This window comes from Ovis aries, chromosome 1 (assembly GCF_016772045.2).
Source record: "Ovis aries strain OAR_USU_Benz2616 breed Rambouillet chromosome 1, ARS-UI_Ramb_v3.0, whole genome shotgun sequence".
Classification (NCBI taxonomy): Eukaryota; Metazoa; Chordata; class Mammalia; order Artiodactyla; family Bovidae; genus Ovis; species Ovis aries.
In genome coordinates, this window is record NC_056054.1 from 103,746,321 (window position 1) to 103,765,169 (window position 18,849).

Consider the following 18,849-nt stretch of genomic DNA (forward strand, 5'->3'; position numbering starts at 1 on the left):
TCCCAACCCAGGAACTGAACCCACGTCTCCTGCATTGGCAAGTGGCCCTCCCATATAAATTAGTATTTTACTATTCGTGTTAATACCTACTGAGTGCTTACATGGCATCAGATGCTGTGCTAAGTGCTTTGCAAGTTTTGCTAGGTTATCTAATCCTCACTTCAACTCTGGGAAAGATGCTGCTGTTATTTCCACTTCATTGATGGGGACACTGAGGTTTTGAGAGTTTAAGTAACTAGTTCAAGGTCTCACAATTAGTAAAAGGTAAAACTAGGGTCTGAATCCAGAAATATGACTTTAATCCTCATACTTAGGCCACTACCCTTTCTTTGCCCAAGAATACCCTGATGCCCATCTTTCTAGATCTTACTTAAAGGTCTCCATCCCATCCAAGTATCTCAGAACATTAAAGTTGAATTATATCTGAGTGTTCACCTAGTCTGACCTCTTCAAATGAATTTCCAAAATTCCTTTGAATTCTTCAAAAATGAAGAAGACAGAGATCCAGAGAGGCAAAGTGATTTTCCCAAGGTCAGTCAGCACACAAGGGCTTTCCCTGAGAGGCCCTCCTTTCTCATTCAGTGATGGAAGCCTTCATTCCAAGACCACCTTCTCTGGGTCCCGAATGCCTTCATCTTCTGCCAATCCCACTCCATCCCCATCTTCATCCTCTGCCCCGGCCTCATCTCCAGGAGAGGTCTCCACAGGTCCCTGCCTTCCACAGTCCCCTCCAGCCTCAACTTTGCCCCAGCTCCACATCACAGACAGAGCAGTTTCCTCTGATGGACAGTCCAGCGAACCTCCAACCCTGGGGCCTCTGGGGCCAGGACTTATCACTTCCTGGCCTCAGTACTGAATCCCAGCTTTCTGCACATTATCTCTGCCCGGCTTTGCACCAAAATACAAACCCACCCCTGCCCCAGTATGAAGTTTCTCTCCTCACTTTTCCTCATATCTGTCATACCTGGGCTCCAGCAAGTTACCTAATCTTTTAAAATGGCGTCATAAACTCTGCCCTCCTGGCCTGTTCCTGCTGCTGAAGAGGAGGCAGGTGGGTCTGTCAGAGCCTAAGGCTGTACCCCAGCCTGCTCAGGCTGCTATAACAAGTGCCCGAGACCAGAGGTCCCCAAAATTTTTGGCACCAGGGACCAGTTTCATGGAAGACAATTTTTCCATGAACAGGGTGTGGAGATGGTTTTAGGTTGATTCAAGCACATAGCATCTGTTGTGCACTTTATTTTTAATCTAATTCTGCCACTGATCTGACAGGAGGTACCAGTTCACAGCCTAAAGGTTGGGGAGCCTTGCCATAAACTGGATGGCTTAAACAACAGACATTTAATCTCCCAGTTCTAGAGGCTGGAAGCCTGAGATCAGGCTGCCAAGTGGAGTTGGGGGTGTGGTGAGGGCTCTCTTCCAGGCTTGCAGACTTGCTGTGTGCTCAGATGACCTCCTCTCCATGTGTGTTCATAGAGAGAGAGAGAAGTATTTATTCTTCTTATAAGGGCACTAATCCTACCATGAAGGTCCCACCCTCATGACTAATCTAATTACCTCCCAACGGGCCCATCTCCAAATACCAACACACTAGGGGTTAGAGCTTCAGCAAATGAATTTGGGAGGGTGCACGCACCCATAATGTGGGGGTATTCTGACCTCTTGACAAAATGGACCTCTTGACATCTGGACTAAAGGGCCATGCCATCTATCCCAAACCTGACTCAGCACTCGACAGGGGATGGTGGACAGGGAGGCCCCCACTAACTTTTTCCCATTCAGATGGAATGCACTTTTCACTAGGGAACCCGACACTTGGCCCCTAGGAAGATTATTCCATGCTCCTTCCTGTTTTCCCCTGGACCTTTTATAGGGGATCAGATCAGTATCCTATTAATTTCCATGAGTTTTGAGCAAACTCCGAGAGATAGTGAAGGACAGGAAAGCCTGGTCCACTGCAGTCCATGGGGTCAGAAAGAGCTGGACGTGACTGAGTGACTGACCAACAGTGATCTCCATTCATTCATTCTTTCTTTTTTTTTTTTTTTAACTTCACTGGGTATTTGTTTCAGGATGAGGGCTTTTTGTTGTGAGCCCTGTTGTGAGACCCAGGATGTACCTGGGTGCCCTGCCTGCAACGGAAGGCAGATTCTTAACCACTGGACCACCAGGTAAGCCCCCATATGTTCACTTCTTTAAGAGATATTTCTGAAATAAACACTGCACTCCAAGCACAGTGCTGATGACAGAGACGCTGCACCTGCCTGCACACACCCCCGTCAATGCAGGAGACAGACGTTAAACAAATAAGCACCCCAGGGGATACAGAATCTCAGCAGGAGAGAAGAGCCCGGCAGGAAAGCAGCACAGTCCTAGGGGAACATGTCACGAAGAACCTGGCCTAGATCAGCGTTGGGGGCAGAGTCTGGCCTGAGAAGTCTTCCCTCCCCCGTACCTCATGCTTGCCTCCCACTCCTGTCTCCCTTTTCCTCACACTTTTTCTAATGGGACCCAAGTTTCATGATCCATACAGGAAGCATAAGTGAAATCATCTCACTCGCTTGCTCAAAACCCCCGTGACTCCTTAGCACGCTTGGCACCAAGTCCAAGGTCCTCCACGCAGACTGTAAGCCCCTGCTCCCTATACCTGCTTCCTGTAGGTGCTCATCTCCCACCAGCCCGACCTCAGCTCTGCACCCGCCATCATACTGGCCATCGAGCAGGTCAGGTTCAAGCCTGTCTCAGGGCCTCGACCTCTCTCTACACTCTTGACTCCCAGACATCCGCAAGCTGCTCTCCATCCTTTTCAGATCTCTGCCCAGATGCATCCCTCGGTCAACATCTTTAAACCAGAAACCCCGTCCTTCCCTCTACCCTATATTCCTTTGCGTTAGGTTTCTACATGTCTCTTTTCATTACCCACCAGTGTATCACAGGATGCATTGGTTTCTAATACTTAGCCGCTTGCCGGTTGGTTCATGTTCAATTCCCTCCCTATTAGAATGGAAACCCCAGAAGGATGAGGACTCCATGTCTTTGATCTCTGGCTACTATAGATGCTCACTAAATATTTGTTAAATAAATGAATAAATGAACAAATTAGAGAGATTTAATAAATTGTTGGTGAACAAATGAGCAGACAGAGAAGGGGGTCTCAGAGGTCTAAATGGGGCTTGTCGGAACAGCAGGGGTGAGGAAGGATCGAGTTTGGCAAAAGAAAAAAAAGACACAGCTTCTGCGAAGAGCTTTGCCAAAGTACGTTTATTAATTCTCTCTTCCCTTAGGTAAGGCAGCCTCAGGGAGGAGAAGGGAAAGTCTTCTTGGGGACATTGCTGGAAGGAGCTTCCTACTCTTTGTGGATATTTTCGTGGGCTGTCTTCAGCACCCTGGACACCAGGACTACGAACTCCTCAAAGCTGACCTCTTTATCTTTATCGGTATCCAGATCTTGGAATATTTCGTCAATGCTAGGTTGATCTTTGGTGTTCTGGGAAAAGAGAAAAGCAGGGGCAGTGAGTTCCCGTTTCTTCAGGCCTCGCATCCCTCAGAACTCAGCCCAGGGCAGCCGGGAACAGTAACTCAAGAGCCAAAACTATGTGGGAGAATCCAATATGAGAAAATGGAAGGCAGACAGAAGCAGCTGTCTTGAACCATCCTAGAACCGTCTTAACCTAGAAGATGTTGTATTGCTCAGTAATCCAACCCCGCCCGACCCTGCCTCTCTCCGCTTTACAGAGAGAGGAAGGCATGAAGCCTAAGGTGATGGACAGAGCTATTCAGAGAGAGCGGTGGGCCCCTGTACTGCAGCTGGGAGGGGCTGGGGAACATCCTTGGGAGCGCAAACTGGGGTGAACCCACCCCAGTCCTTGCCCCCGCCATCATGCTTCAACCACCGCCCTCAGCGCAAGGGGGTGGGAAACTGCCAAGAGAGGGGCCTCCCATACTTTGAGGCAGTTGGGAAGTTCCTTTGTGATCAGCTGCTTCAGCTCACGCTTGACGAGGGTGTCGTAATGCCCCAGCCGGATGGAGTACTGGTGGAAGATGTTGATGATTCCCTCCAGGTGATCTTCCAGCTTAGTCATCCTGCCAAACTACGTTCACCTTCAGGAGATAAGGGAGGTCTAGGGCAGCGCCTCCCCAGCCCTGCGCTTCCACTGTCTCCTCCTTCCTCATTAATGGTTTAGACCAGGGCTACTATCCCAGGTCAGCTGCTCTGTTTGACCCATGGTGAATGTTCTTATTTGTGGATAGAATAGGGGAGAAGGACATAGCATACCACCGAAAGTATCAAAGAATTAGCTTTAACTGCCACCTGTTCCAGGTGCCCCCATCTCCCGGGGAGTATAATTCAGAGAGTACTGGCCACTCAGGCTCACCTGGGAAGGGTTCTGTGGTTGCCCGGGCTGTTTCCTTTCCCCAAGGGATGGTACTTTAGGGCCCTTAAACATGCCGGCCACCCCACCCACCTTGGCCATTCCCAAGTCCTGAGACTGGGTCTTCCGATCAGAGCAAGAGCTGGCACCCTTAGTCCCAAAGTGCAGTCAGCCAGAGGGGGTTCAGATGGCAGGGAGCTGTAGCTCCCACCCTCCTGCCAAGTGGCCCCCCGGGGCTGAGTCAAGGAAAGGACACTTACCCTCTGCACAGAAGTGTGGGACGCCAGGAGTGTGCACAGCAGTGGTGAGGAGCACTGGGCTAGGGAGCTTTTTATAAATCAGGCTGCACCTTTGACCTCTGGTGAAGAAACATCTCTGATTCATTCTGGGGTGAGCGCTGGTGGATACTCTGTTGCTCAAGAGAAGCTTCAGACCTGTGGCTTTGACTGCAATGCAGGCAGCTCAGATTGCACCCATGGCACAGGCCACCTGCCACCCCCACTCAGCCTGAAACAGAATGCCCATCCCTGCCACACCCACACTCCCCCGCACCCCCTCCCCCCAACACACACACACACACACACACACACACACACACACACACGCCCATCATGTTTCTCAGCCCTGGGGCAGGACCCAGCCTGCAGGTTGAGCTCTGTTCCCTGCTTCCTGTTAAGAGGCTAAGAAAACAAGTTTCAGTGCCTGCATGGCTCCTACCCAGAAAGGGAAGGGCTGGGGAGAGGCGTTTGCTAAGTATCTGTACAACAAAAATGAGCATGGTAATAAAAAACAATCAAAGTGGATGTGTAACCCTGAAACAGGAAAAGGACACTGGTTTAAAACTACAGAAAGCTAGCTCAAGGGTCAGGCAGGTTGGGCTGTGGGAGCAACAGCTGCCCTAGCAGGAGGGCGCACACCTGTGTGTGCACCGTGGGCGTGGACGCTCCGCTCCCCTCACCTGTCGGCGGCCCCCCTCGTGCTTCCACAGAGCAGGAACCCTGGCCCAGGCTGGCTGCCAATGGCCCATCATTTGGAAGAATACGTACAGAGTTGTTTCCTTTACGTTGTGTCCTGTTTGGTTTGCTCTGCTTTTGACAGTTTTGATTGATGCCCCCTTTTGGTTAGAACTGGACATGGAACAACAGACTGGTTTCAAATAGAAAAAGGAACAACCTAGATGTCCATCAGCAGATGAATGGATAAGAAAGCTGTGGTACATATACACAATGGAGTATTACTCAGCCGTTAAAAAGAATTCATTTGAATCAGTTCTGATGAGATGGATGAAACTGGAGCCAATTATACAGAGTGAAGTAAGCCAGAAAGAAAAACACCAATACAGTATACTAACACATATATATGGAATTTAGGAAGATGGCAATGACGACCCTGTATGCAAGACAGGGAAAGAGACACAGATGTGTATAACGGACTTTTGGACTCAGAGGGAGAGGGAGAGGGTGGGATGATTTGGGAGAATGACATTCTAACATGTATACTATCATGTGAATTGAATCGCCAGTCTATGTCTGACGCAGGATGCAGCATGCTTGGGGCTGGTGCATGGGGATGACCCAGAAAGTTGTTATGGGGAGGGAGGTGGGAGGGGGTTCATGTTTGGGAATGCATGTAAGAATTAAAGATTTTAAAATTTAAAAAATAAAAAACTAAAATTTAAAAAAAAAAAAAAAGGAGTACGTCAAGGCTGTATATTGTCACCCTGCTTATTTAACTTCTATGCAGAGTACATCATGAGAAACGCTGGGCTGGAAGAAACACAAGCTGGAATCAAGATTACCAGGAAAAATATCAATAACCTCAGATATGCAGATGACACCACACTTATGGCAGAAAGTGAAGAGGAACTAAAAAGCCTCTTGATAGAAGTGAAAGAGGAGAGTGAAAAAGTTGGTGTAAAGTTCAACATTCAGAAAATGAAGATCATGGCATCTGGTCCCATCCCTTCATGGGAAATAGATGGGGAAACAGTGGAAACAATGTCAGATTTTATTTTTGGGGGCTCAAAAATCACTGCAGATGGTGACTGCAGCCATGAAATTAAAAGGCACTTACTCCTTGGAAGAAAGGTTATGACCAACCTAGATAGCATGTTCAAAAGCAGAGACATTACTTTGCCAACTAAGGTCTGTCTAGTCAAGGCTATGGTTTTTCCAATGGTCATGTATGGATGTGAAAGTTGGACTGTGAAGAAGGCTGAGTGCCGAAGAATTGATGCTTTTGAATTGTGGTGTTGGAGAAGACTCTTGAGAGTCCGTTGGACTGCAAGGAGATCCACCCAGTCCATTCTGAAGGAGATCAGCCCTGGGATTTCTTTAGAAGGAATGATGCTAAAGCTGAAACTCCAGTACTTTGGCCACCTCATGAGAAGAGTTGACTCATTGGAAAAGACTCCGATGCTGGGAGGCATTGGGGGCAGGAGGAGAAGGGGACGACAGAGGATGAGATGGCTGGATGGCATCCCTGACTCGATGGACGTTGAGTCTGAGTGAACTCCGGGAGTTGGTGATGGACAGGGAGGCCTGGCGTGCTGCGATTCATGGGGTGGCAAAGAGTCGGACCCGACTGAGCAACTGAATTGAACTGAACTGAACTGAACTTTGGCTATGTAAACTATTTCTGGTAATTATATATTTTTATTTATGAGTAAAGAATACCATTTCTTATACAAAAAAAAACCTAAAGAAATCTGAATATAAAGCTTAGAAATCAGTTGATAATAAAGCGTCAAGAGTGATTGATTAATTGTAACATATGTACCACGCTATGTAAAATGCTAACAATAGGGGAGGCTATGAAGGACTATGGGAGCTCTTTACATTATTTTCGCAATTTTTCTCAATTTTTCCATACATCTAAAAAAACTTCTGAACTAAAGTCTAACAAACAACTAAAGCTGTTTGTTTGTTTTAAAGTCCGAAGTCTTTGTTTTTGTTTTTTGGCCATGCTGCCCGGCTTCCAGAATCTTAGTTTCCCGACTAAGGGTTGAATCCAGGCCGAAGCAGTGAGGGACCAAGTCCTAACCACTGGACCACCAGGGAAATCCCCTCCTTTTAAAAGTGGGCGTGTGTTGGCCACTCACGTCATGCCAGGCACCGCCTTACACAAACCCTCACCTAATTCTCCAAACATTCTTCGCTCCAACAGTGGGGTGAGTGCTAATGGTTTGCTCATTTGAAAATGAAGAAAAGGAGTTTGGAGAGTTAAGGAACTTTTCTAAGTGCCAAATTCAAGATTGTTTGCTTTCAAAACCTTTGCCATTTTCTAATTGTTCCTTAAAATGAGAATGGTTGTTTTTTCTTGTAAATATAATACATGCTCATACTTTTTATAGAAAAAAAACTAATTTTTGGTAAATGATGCCATCTTGTATCAGACTGGTTTTTTTCTTCTATTTTTTTTTTTTTTAACACAGCCAATTCTTGATTCGCCTTTTTAAAAATCCTTTCTTCTGCGCTCCTCCACACCCCTCAACTCACTGTGCCAGACTTGGCCACAGAGCAGCACGAATTCCATGGTTGCCCTCCAGGAATTTGGAGTCTAATGGGTTCAGACACCTTCCTGAATCATAACACACACAGTTTACCGCACATGGAGGTGGGAGATTTCTGAGCACTAATCCAGCCAATACTAGTGACTTGGATTCCACACTGGAATGGGGCCTTGGGCGAACCAGGACTGCCTGGCAGGCCACAGTGAGAAGGGTGCCAGGGGCCACACTGTGCCCTTGGGCAAGCCCTTGAGTTCCGCGGGCCTGCGTCTTCATTTGCATGTCAGTCAACTCACCAGCGTCCTTTAGTTCCCAGAGTAGTTATAAGGCTCGCTGATAAAATATGTGAGATAAGGCTTGAAAACAGTAAACAGCATTCTTTAAGTTGGTTTTTCTTTTACCCTTACCCTCCCAGCATAGATATGGGTCATTTAACCCAGCAGGCACGAACCTGAGTCCAGAGCCAGCCCTCCAGGACCCCGCCACTGGACCCTGGGAGACCTGGAACAGAGGCCTTCCTCGCTTGTGTCCTGACAAGCGTCCACTGATAGGGGAGGCCACACCCCAGCTTCCCCTCTGAGCACCAGCCCCTGCATCTGTGCCTGACCAGCAACGCCTTTCAGAAGGCAAGGGAGTCCATGCAGCAGGCGAGTGGCACGGTCCTGGCATGCAGAGTAATGCTACTTGCCTTACCTTCCTCCCTTCTCCCACTGACCCCGCTGAAAAGGGAGGATTGGCCCCCAGGGGCCAGGCCAAGCCTGGGCAGTGTTCCCTCCTGCCGCTGGCCTTGGTGCTTCCAAGGGTATTCCAGAGACTGGTGGCCTCCTGACTGTCCCTTGGGCTGGCCCTGCCTCCCCATCGACAGGACCTCCTCAAGTCAGGACTGTGTAGGAAGGCTGATGCTCATGGGAGCCAAGGAGGATGAAGAGGATGGGGGGCAACTCTTCTGTTGACAGTTTGACATAGACGATACAGCAATGGTAGGTACATGTCATTATACATTTTTTGAAACCCATAGAATGTACAACACGAAAAAGGAACAGTAATGTGAATTATGGACCTTGGTCAAAAACAAGGCATTAATGTTGGCTCATCATCTGTAGCAAATGTTGTTGTTCAGTTGCTCAGTCGTGTCCAACTCTTTGCGACCCCATGGATTGCAGCACGCCAGGCTTCCCTGTCCTTCACTATCTCCCAGAGTTTGCTCAAACTTATGTCCATTGAGTCGGTGATGCCATCCAACCATCTCATCCTCTGCCAGATGTCAGTAACCGTGGAGCTGGGGGAGGGAGGGCTAAGGAGTGTATGAGAACTCTCTGGACTTTCTACTCAATTTTGCTGTAAACCTAAAACCTCCCTAAAAAATAGTTTATTAATAAAAAAATACTACTGCCTCTAAAGTCACTATGTAAAAAAAGTAATAGGATACTGTACAACAAGAAACAACCTTTTCAAATAAATGCTGAGCCAAATTGATAGAGATTCACCCGCACAACTCCCTCTATGGAGTTAGTCAAAATACCATGGCAACAGTGGGAAGCCAGCACATTAAAGAAAACGGTAACTAACAAAAACATGAATTCATTCTAACTCTTCTAACCTCAATGAGAAATAAATACGTGCTCTAAAGTAGAAGGCAGATCTTCAAGAGACTTCAACTCAATGTGATCATGTAAACACCTTGATGATGTATATTCTCATAATGCAAAGAAACAGTGAATTAAGCTGATAAATCTGAGTAAAGCGTATATGGGAATTTCTTGTACTTCACCTGTCATTTCTCTGTGAGTTTGGAATTATCAAAGTAAATTACATCAAACTGAAATTATATCCAAGTCTAAAATTACCCACAAAGTACTCATAGCCACTGAAATGACTTTGTTAGTCACACTCAAGACATGGGGAGGGGCACACACAGAGCTGAAGGTGAGGCAGCGTGATCTGAAGGGGCAGGTTGCAGCCCACCAAGATGGGATCCCCCTCCAAGTTATCCCAGAGCCCAGCTCTGGTTGCTGCTGCTACTGCTAAGTCACGTCAGTCGTGTCCGACTCTGTGCGACCCCATAGACGGAAGCCCACCAGGCTCCCCCGTCCCTGGGATTCTCCAGGCAAGAACACTGGAGTGGGTTGCCATTTCCTTCTCCAACGCATGAAAGTGAAAAGTGAAAGTGAAGTCGATCAGTCGTGTCCGACTCTTCAGCTCTGGTTAGAGACAATAAATACGAGTGCTTGCTCTTACAGAGGCACCCTCTCTAAAAGATGCTTCTCTGGGAGGGAAACATACTCCCAGGTAAGCAAGGAGAGGGGGAAAAAGAGGATGACATTGCTTTAAGGCAGTGGTCCCCAACCTTTCTGCCATCAGGGCTTGGTTTTGTAGAAGACAATTTTTCCATGGACCAGGGTAGGGGAAGGTTTCAGAATGATTGAAGTTCATTACATTTATTGTGCATTTTATTTCTAGTATTATTACATCAGCTCCACCCCAGACCATCAGGCATTAGGTTCCAAAGGTTGAGGACTCCTGCTCTAAAGGATGGAAAGTTCTGGGTCTGAAGGGATTCCATTCCCGGAGATGTGGAAGCAGGGTCAGATCAACTCTAACCTCTGCACAGTGGTGAGCAGAAGGGCAGCGTGGGTTCCTCCACCTGGCAAACACCTCCTAGCCCTTCATATCTGCTGGTCACTGCTGGCCAGGCACTGGGGGAAGCAGCCACGAACAGAACAGACAGGAGCCCGCTCTCACTGAACAGTCTCGGGAGCTCTAGGATGGGAAAGGCTCTCTGATAAGGTGGTAACGGAGCTAAAAAGGGCAGGGAAGGAAGCAATTGCTTCTTGCTGTTTGAACAAAATAAATTATCAGCCTTGTCTTCAGTTTTGGCAAGTGGACAAAAATCTCAGTTTTTTCTAGGATGCAAAGCTAATCACTGGAGCATTTGTCAAAAGGGATCCAAGGGTTTTCAGGAACTGAGACACCAATCCCTCTACGCCTTCCCCCCACTTTCCCATCACAATTCCCAAATTTGGCTGTTAGAAAAGCTTTCAAGTTGGGCTATGATGACCAGGATCAAAGCCGCAAGGTAGGAAGAGGTTATCAAGGACTCTGAAATAAAATCTTTTGAAATCTAGCCTGGTGATCTCCATTCAGTACTCTAGACTCCACTACATGCTTTGTGTTAACATGGTTACCATAGCAACAGGTACTGCCTAAATGAGGATCCAGACCACCCCTCTAGCGCATCTCTGCAGTAGTGGGCTAGCAATTTGTCCCTAAAACTGCCCAGACCAGGAGGTTTCAGTGGCTACACCTTACAAGCACAAGAAGCAATTGCTTCGGGGGGACAACTCCCTATCTCCTTGGCTTGTGGAGGCAGAACAGATCCTACCAATGAAGTAAGAAAGCCACCGGGGTGTTTGGGCATTTCGGGAATGGGGAGGCTGCAGGAGGGGGAGAAACTAGACGGGTAGGAGCATGAAATGGAGATAAAATAAGAGACTCGTAGTGCTGTGTTCATCCTGAACTGAACAAACCATGTCACAATTCTATTTTGAAATCCCATCCAGATTACTCAGTGTCATGGGCTACCTTACCCCTTCTGAATTAGACAACCGATGTTGGTACAAGGCTGTGATTATGTTAGGAAATTGGGTGTGGCAGAGCCTGTCCAAGGTCACTGCTCCCTTTCTTTTTACTTTTTCAGGTGAAATTAACTCTATTTTTCAAACAGTTTTATTGAGGCATAACTGATGTACAAAAATTGCACATATTTAATGTGTAAAACTTAATGAATTTAGACCTTTTCAAACACTGGTGATACCACCTCACCACACCACAATACCATACCACCATGCCATCACCACAATCGAGGTCATAAGCACATCCATTACCCCTGAAAACTTCCTTGAGTGCCTTTGGCTTTGTTTTTGACATTTGTGGTAAGAACACTTAGGGTGAGATTACCATCTTAACAAACATTTAAGTGCACATGATGTTGTTGTTCAGTCACTAAGTCATGTCCAACTCTTTGTGACCCCATGAACTGCAGCACGCTAGGCTTCCCTGTCCTTCACTATCTCCTGGAGTTTGCTCAGATTCGCATCCATTGGGTTGGTGATGCTATCTAAGCATCTCATCCTCTGCTGCCCTCTTCTCCTTTTATCCTTCCTACCATCAGGGTCTTTTTCAATGAGTCAGCTCTTCACATCTGGTGGCCAAAGTATTGGAGTTTCAGTATCAGTACTTCCAATGAATATTCAGGGTTGATTTCCTTTAGAATTGACTGATTTTATCTCCTTAGAGTCCAAGGGACTCTCAAGAGTCTTCTCCATCACCACAGTTCGAAAGCATAAATTTTCCAGTGTTTAGCCTTCTTTATGGTCCAACTCTCACATCCATACATGACAACTGGAAAAACCATAACTTTGACTACATGGACCTTTGACTATATCACCAAAGTGATGTCTCTGCTTTTTAATATGCTGTCTAGGTTTGTCGTAGCTTTCCTTCTAAGGAGCAAGTGAAGTCGCTCAGTCATGTCCGACTGTTAGCCACCCATGGACTGCAGCCTACCAGGCTCCTCCGTCCATGGGATTTTCCAGGCAAGAGTACTGGAGTGGGGTGCCATCGCCTTGCTGTAAGGAGCAAGTGTCTTTTAATTTCATGGCTGCAGTCACTGTCCACAATAATTTTGGAGCCCAAGAAAATAAAATCTGCCACTACTTCTGCTTTCCCCTTTCCATTTGCCATGAATTAATGGAACCAAATGCCATATTCTTAGTTTTTTGAATGTTGAGTTTCAAGCCAGCTTTTTACTCTCCTCTTTCATCCTCATTAAGAGGCTCTTTAGTTCCTCTTTACTTTCTACTTTCTGCCTTTAGAGTGCTATCATCTGCATATCTGAGGTTGTTGATATTTCTCCCAGGAATCTTGCTTGATTCCAGCTTGTGATTCAGTGCATGATGCCGTATCTGTAACCGTAGGCACTATATAGACACTGAAGCTGAAACTCCAGTATTTTGGCCACCTGATGCGAAGAACTGACTCATTGGAAAAGACCCTGATGCTGGGAGAGATTGAAGGCAGGAGGAGAAGGGGACAACAGAGGATGAGTTCGTTGGATGGCATCACTGATTCAATGGGCATGAGTTTGAGTGAACTCTGGGAGTTGGTGATGGACAGGGAGGCCTGGCGTGCTGCAGTCCATGGAGTCGCAGAGAGTCGGACACGACTGAGTGACGGATCTGAACTGACTGTGTTGTACAGCAGATCTCTAGGTCTTGTTCATCTCACAGGACTGTCACTTTTAACCACTGAACAGCAATAGTCACTGCTGCCTAGGAGGACACAGCTCAAAGTGGTGAGACTGCTTGAAGAACTCCAGAAGAGTGTTTCTTTTTTGTTTTTGTTCCCCCGCTTACTACTGCATTCCATATCATTTTGAGACATACAAAAGACTATACATAGCTTTTAAGTTCATTATAAGGCAAAATAAAGCAGCAAATACCTGTGAATCTCTAGGAAGCCTTTAGGACCCTGGACAGAAACCAAGTGATTGGTAAAGTATTCCAGAAAGCAGAGAAGGAAGAAACTAAATAACTTTTTTGTTTGCTGAAAAACATAATTCTCTGAGAGTGGCCAGACACACTAGCAGAGTAGCCAAGTATGTTTTAAGAATGCTTGTTACCAGCCAAGACATGTCCATGGACAGATGAGTGGATAAACAAGATGTGGTGTGTACATACAATGGAATGCTTCTCAACCATAAAAATGAATGAAATAATGTCATTTGCAGCAACATGGATGGAACTAGAGATTTTCATATTAAGTGAAGGAAGTCAGAAAAAGAGAGACAAATACCATACTATCTCACTGACATGTGGAATTTAAACTATGACCCAAATGAGCCTACCTATGGAACAGAAACAGACTCACAGAGGTAGGAATAGACTTGTGGTTGCCAAGCGGGAGGGGCGGGGGAGGAGTGGACTGAGAGTTTGGGATTCGCAGAGGCAAATTTGTGACAACAACAACAAGGCCCTACTGTGTAGCACAGGGAACTGTATTCAATATCCTGAGAAAAAAATCATGATAAGGGGAAAGAGAATATATGGGTGTGTGTATGGCCGAATCACTTAGCTGTACAATAGAAACTGATACAGCATTGTGAATCAACTTTCCTTCAATTTAATAAAATAAAATGCCTTTTAATGAAAATAAAAGTGATTTGCTACTACAAAAAAAAATCAGTAATTTTTTAAAAATTTCATTTATTATTTTGGCTGCCCTGGATCTTTGTTGCTACACAAGGGCTTTCTCTAGGCTGTGGCAAGCAGGGGTCGCTCTCCAGCTGCAGCTTGTGGTCATGCCTTCTCTTGTTGCAGAATGTGGGCTCTCAGAGCCTGGCACTTAGCCTGGCAGAGCTAAGCTCTCAGCTTAGCCGTGGCACATGGCCTTAGCTGCCCAGCAGCATGCGGAATTTTCCAAGACCAGGGATCAAACCCATGTCCTCCACATTGGCAGGCAGATTCTTAACCACTGGACACCAGGGAAATCCAAAATCAGTCATTTTACATAGAGCAAATACTACATTTTATGCTGGGTAGGGGGTGGGGGAGAATGATTTGTTAGCTTCTCTACCTCAGACTGAATTTCTTAAGACTCTGAGCCTCTTCCTAGAAGGGGGCAGGCCCACACTGCTTGAATCAGTGGGTTCTGGGAATGAGGCTACCCTGAGGCTCTAACCCAACCTAGAGTGATTGGTGGAGCCAGTTCGTTGTGAAGAGGGAGTGTGGTTGATGAAAGCTGACATTACAGCCTCAGGGGAGCATGCATTCCAGACAGGACTGGAAACCTGGCTGAAAATTGTAAGAGAAAAAAAAAAAGAGAGAGAGAGAGAGATGAAGGAGGTCAAGAGGCTCTGCAAGAACCATATGGGCTTCATGTAGAAAAAGCATCCATAACTGTGCTGGAGAAGCAGAGGCCACAAAAGGTGTACTTGGAGCTGCGAAGAGTTGCATGGCCCCAGTGGGATTTCCCAGAAACCTGAGAAGGTGACTGTTGTTGCTAGACTCTGTGCTCCAGAAACTGCTGGAGGAGGCATCAGGGCCCAAGGATGCACCAGGCAGGCTCGACCTGTTCGAGTCAGGGGAAAGGGGGGACACCTGTCACAAAAGTCTCTGGGCTGAGGCCCTCCAGACTGACTGGTGTCCCTGAGGCTAGTTCTAGAGGTGGGGTGGGTGGGGGAGCAGGCAGGAGTCTCTGGTCCATGGCAGGAGGGAAAAGAGAGACAGACACATCTCATTGGAGAAAGCAGCTAAGGGCCCCATACAGGCCAAGGCACCTCTCTGGGACTTTGAATTCCACTCAGGGCGTCAGTCAATGGGAAATTCCAAAGCTCTGAAAGTAGGCCTGAGAAGGAGCTTTTTCTGAGACAACTTCTAAAAACCTTGAAAAAATGAAAATGGCCATCGTCTCACCTATCTGTGGACAAGGTGGCTGTTTTCTGGTGACCTGATCCCATATGGTGAATCTGTCTATAGTGTCTCAGAAGCTGAGGCTGACATACTCGGGAGATGAGGCCTCTTGAGAAGCTTTCAGCCCTGCAGGATTCAGCTCAGTAATCATCAGGGCCTTTTCCTACTCCAGTGCAGAAACACTAGAGGAAGACAATAAAAACTCAGGTCGGAGAAAGGCAGACATCCAAAAGAAATTCAGCAGAGGTCTCTGCTTCCTCCAGCTGCATCCTCCATCAGAGAACAAGAGAGGAAGCGAGAGGGAGCAAGGGCCACCCCTTCCCAGCCTGGAGAGCCCCAGAACTGGAGAAGTCCACAACCCTGCAGGTGAGGACTGCATGAGTGATGGATCAGCCACAAATGCCCAAACACAGACGGATTAAAGCCTGAATCAGGAGCTGTTTACCTGTTTTCAGAATAGGGAAAACAGAGACCTGTCTTGAAGCAGTTCTGCTTTGCTCCATGGGGCAATGGCACTGAGATATCTGCCCTCTGACACTCCCCACCCCCCCGACCCTCCCCCACCCCCACCCCAGTAGGCAGTTAGTCAACATCACTACTGGCCCAATTGGGGAAGAGAAATCTCCTGGAGATAAGAGGCAAGAGAGACATTTGGCCCCAGTCAGATCCATAGGCAGGAAAACTTTCCTGAAACCAAATTAATATAGTGAGCAAAAGGGGAGATCATGCCAGTGACAAGGAAACACAAGAACAATAAAATTGATGGAAACTCTCCCAAACCCAACTTTCCTATGTGCTTTGGGTGACAGTGTCCTCTATAGAGGTCGCATTGCCTGGCCTTTATAGAGGGCTTCCCAGCAGCTTGCTAGAAATGCATCATCCACAGAATTGTGCAGACTGGCCTTCAACAATAGCTTTTATAACAAATAGAAGCAAATACAAGAGACTACTGCTGTTCATGAGAAGAGAAATTATCCTCAGACTCCCCACTGGCCTGAGTGAGCACCAGGCTCAAGGAGACACTCAACATCCTCTTAGTAGGAGATGTGGAAACTTGAGCAGTTAACTGGGAAAAGAAAAACATGTAGTTATAAATTATTAAATCATACTTATTGCATTTGGAAGTTCCTTGGAAGATCCCCACCTGCCTTGTGGATCAATTGATTTTCCTGGAATTGGAGCCATTTGCTTTTTGAAACAGTAGCTGGAATTGTGTCAGAAATCTGGTTGATGGGGCAGATGTGATGTTGACTGTTAACTGTCTGTGCTGGAATTGGCTGAGTTTGAAGGATTTGTACAGGATATCTCCAAACCCTTCAACATCATGGAATAGTTGGCAGAATATTTGTGGAGTAAAAAGAAAGCAGATAAAGCATTTTTTTTTAACTATTGAAAAGGTAATTCTCTGTGAGACCCAGAATAGGTAACTGAAGAGGGGAGTGCATCAGAAATGATTTCTGAGGTCCTTACCTCAGACTGCAAATTTCTAAATTTCTGAACCTTTTCCTAGAGGAGGGGACTCAGTATTAATATCTGATGACCTCTGGAGTCCCAGAGTATAGCACCCTCTATTCTGTTCCAAGCCTGAGTGTTCCAGATGCAGGCTGCAGAAAAAGCCCTTCAGCCTGCAGAGAAAACTAAGAAACACCAGCTAATCAGTGTGTTTTCCAGAAATGACATTAATAGCCTCAAGAGAAGAACTAAGTCCAGCTTGGCTGGACACATTCCTGAAAAAATATACAAGAGTAGCAGGTATTCAGAAGGAGAAACAGAGAAGGTAATGAAATGCAGAGACAAGCGTGCCCTGTGGGGTACTGGTTTGCTCCACAAGCTCAGTGTCTCCAGATCCCCCATTACCTCTCATTTAGTTTTTCTTGTCTTATAGCATTGGCTAGGGCCCCACAATACTAATGTTAGATAGAAGTGGTAATGGAAGCATCCTTGCGTTTTTCCTGTTATTAAAGAGTAATGTCTGTGGAAACAATTTAAATGTCCATCAAAAGGTGAATGGATAAGGAAGATGTGGCACGTATATATGATGGAATATTACTTGGCCATGAAAAAGAATGAAATGGTACCATTTGCATCAACTTGGAGGGATCTAGAGATTATCGTACTAACTGAAATATATCAGACAGAGGAAGACAAATATTATACGATATTACTTATCTGTGGACTCTTTAAAAACTGATACTAATATATTTATTTATGAAACAGAAATAGACCCACAGACATAGAAGACAAACTCACAGCTACCAAAGGGGAAGTAGAGGAGAGGGATAAACTGGAAGTTTGGGATTAACATATACACACAACTATATATGGAGTAGATGACCGATGAGGACTTAACTGTGTAGCACACAGGAACTATACTCAATATTTTGTCATACCCAAGGGGGGAAAGGAATCTGAAAAATAATATATATGTATGTATAACTGAATCATTGTGCTATACACCTGAAACTAACACACCATTGTAAATTAACTATACTTCAAAAAAAAGATAAATGTCTAATGTTTTTCCATTAAGTATGACATTTATGATGGGGTCTTAATGAATTACATTATAGCAGAGAGTTCTGGGACCAAAGCAGGAAAGAAATCCAGAGCATTTTATTTGTGTTTGGTATTTTGCTCCAGAAAGCAGAGAAGGGAAATGTACCGTAATAAAACAAGATGCTGAGCAAGCTGAACTGATTGGAGCCCTTGCTGGGCTAGGCTGATGAAGACTCTATGATTCTGGATGCAGGATATAGATCTATGCTTTCTGCTGCTAATGAGGTCCCTTCAGGAGGAAGAAGAAACGTCTGCCCAGTGACAGAGCAATGGTTACAAATCATTTGAAAGAGTTGCTGAAGGTCTATGCCCTGACCTAAGCAGCCAGTTCAGACCATGATTTTGCAAACAAGCGAATTATTCACATGGAAATTTACACCACTCCTAAAACTGGAAGGAAGACTCCCCAACCCAAATAGAGGGACAGTCCCTAAGAGCTTATGGAACTCAAAATGCTAATCCCCACTTCTACAGTCATTGTCTGGAGGATTGCTCATACCAGGAAAAAAAAATAACCGCAGTAATTCAGGCCCAAGTGAGGGTGAGGACCTGGAGACAGGAGAAAGAAGTCCAAGAAAGTTCGTTCTGGTAGCTGCAGGGGACAAGGACCAAGAGACCAAGAAGGCCGGAGGAGGAATGGTAGGCCCTCTGCAAACACAGGTTGGAAATCAGCTAGAAGAAAAGCACTTTCGTGTCAGAACCAGGGTTTCCTGCCTGGAGACAACCGCAGATGTAATCCTGGCTTCGCCACTTGCCAGATTAATAAATTTTGTTGAGTTTCTTAACTTCTCTGAACCTCCTTATGTGCAAAATGGAAATAGCAATTATCAGTCTTATAGGGGTGTTGTAAGAAACAAAAGAAATAAGCTATCACAAAGTCTAGTGCTTAAAAGCAAAATTAATCAACAAATATAGTGAGCCTGTGTCAAAATTCTTGCTTTAATTC

The 18,849-nt window shown here is 46.0% G+C and overlaps 1 protein-coding gene across 2 annotated transcripts; it reads right to left on the minus strand.

Moving 5' to 3' along the window:
- Positions 1-3,243: 3,243 nt before the first annotated feature.
- LOC101103771 (protein S100-A12) lies at positions 3,244-4,676 on the minus strand. Of its 2 annotated transcripts, none has more exons than XM_012181782.3 (3): positions 4,631-4,676; positions 3,942-4,088; positions 3,244-3,484 (listed from the first exon to the last, which is right to left on the minus strand). In XM_012181782.3, the coding sequence occupies exons 2-3, from the start codon at positions 4,077-4,079 to the stop codon at positions 3,344-3,346; spliced, it is 279 nt and encodes a 92-aa protein (XP_012037172.2). In that variant the 5' UTR covers positions 4,080-4,088; positions 4,631-4,676; the 3' UTR covers positions 3,244-3,343. The 2 variants fall into 2 exon arrangements, with proteins under 2 accessions (XP_012037172.2, XP_004002571.2); XM_004002522.4 differs by having other exon boundaries at positions 3,942-4,098.
- Positions 4,677-18,849: the final 14,173 nt, after the last annotated feature.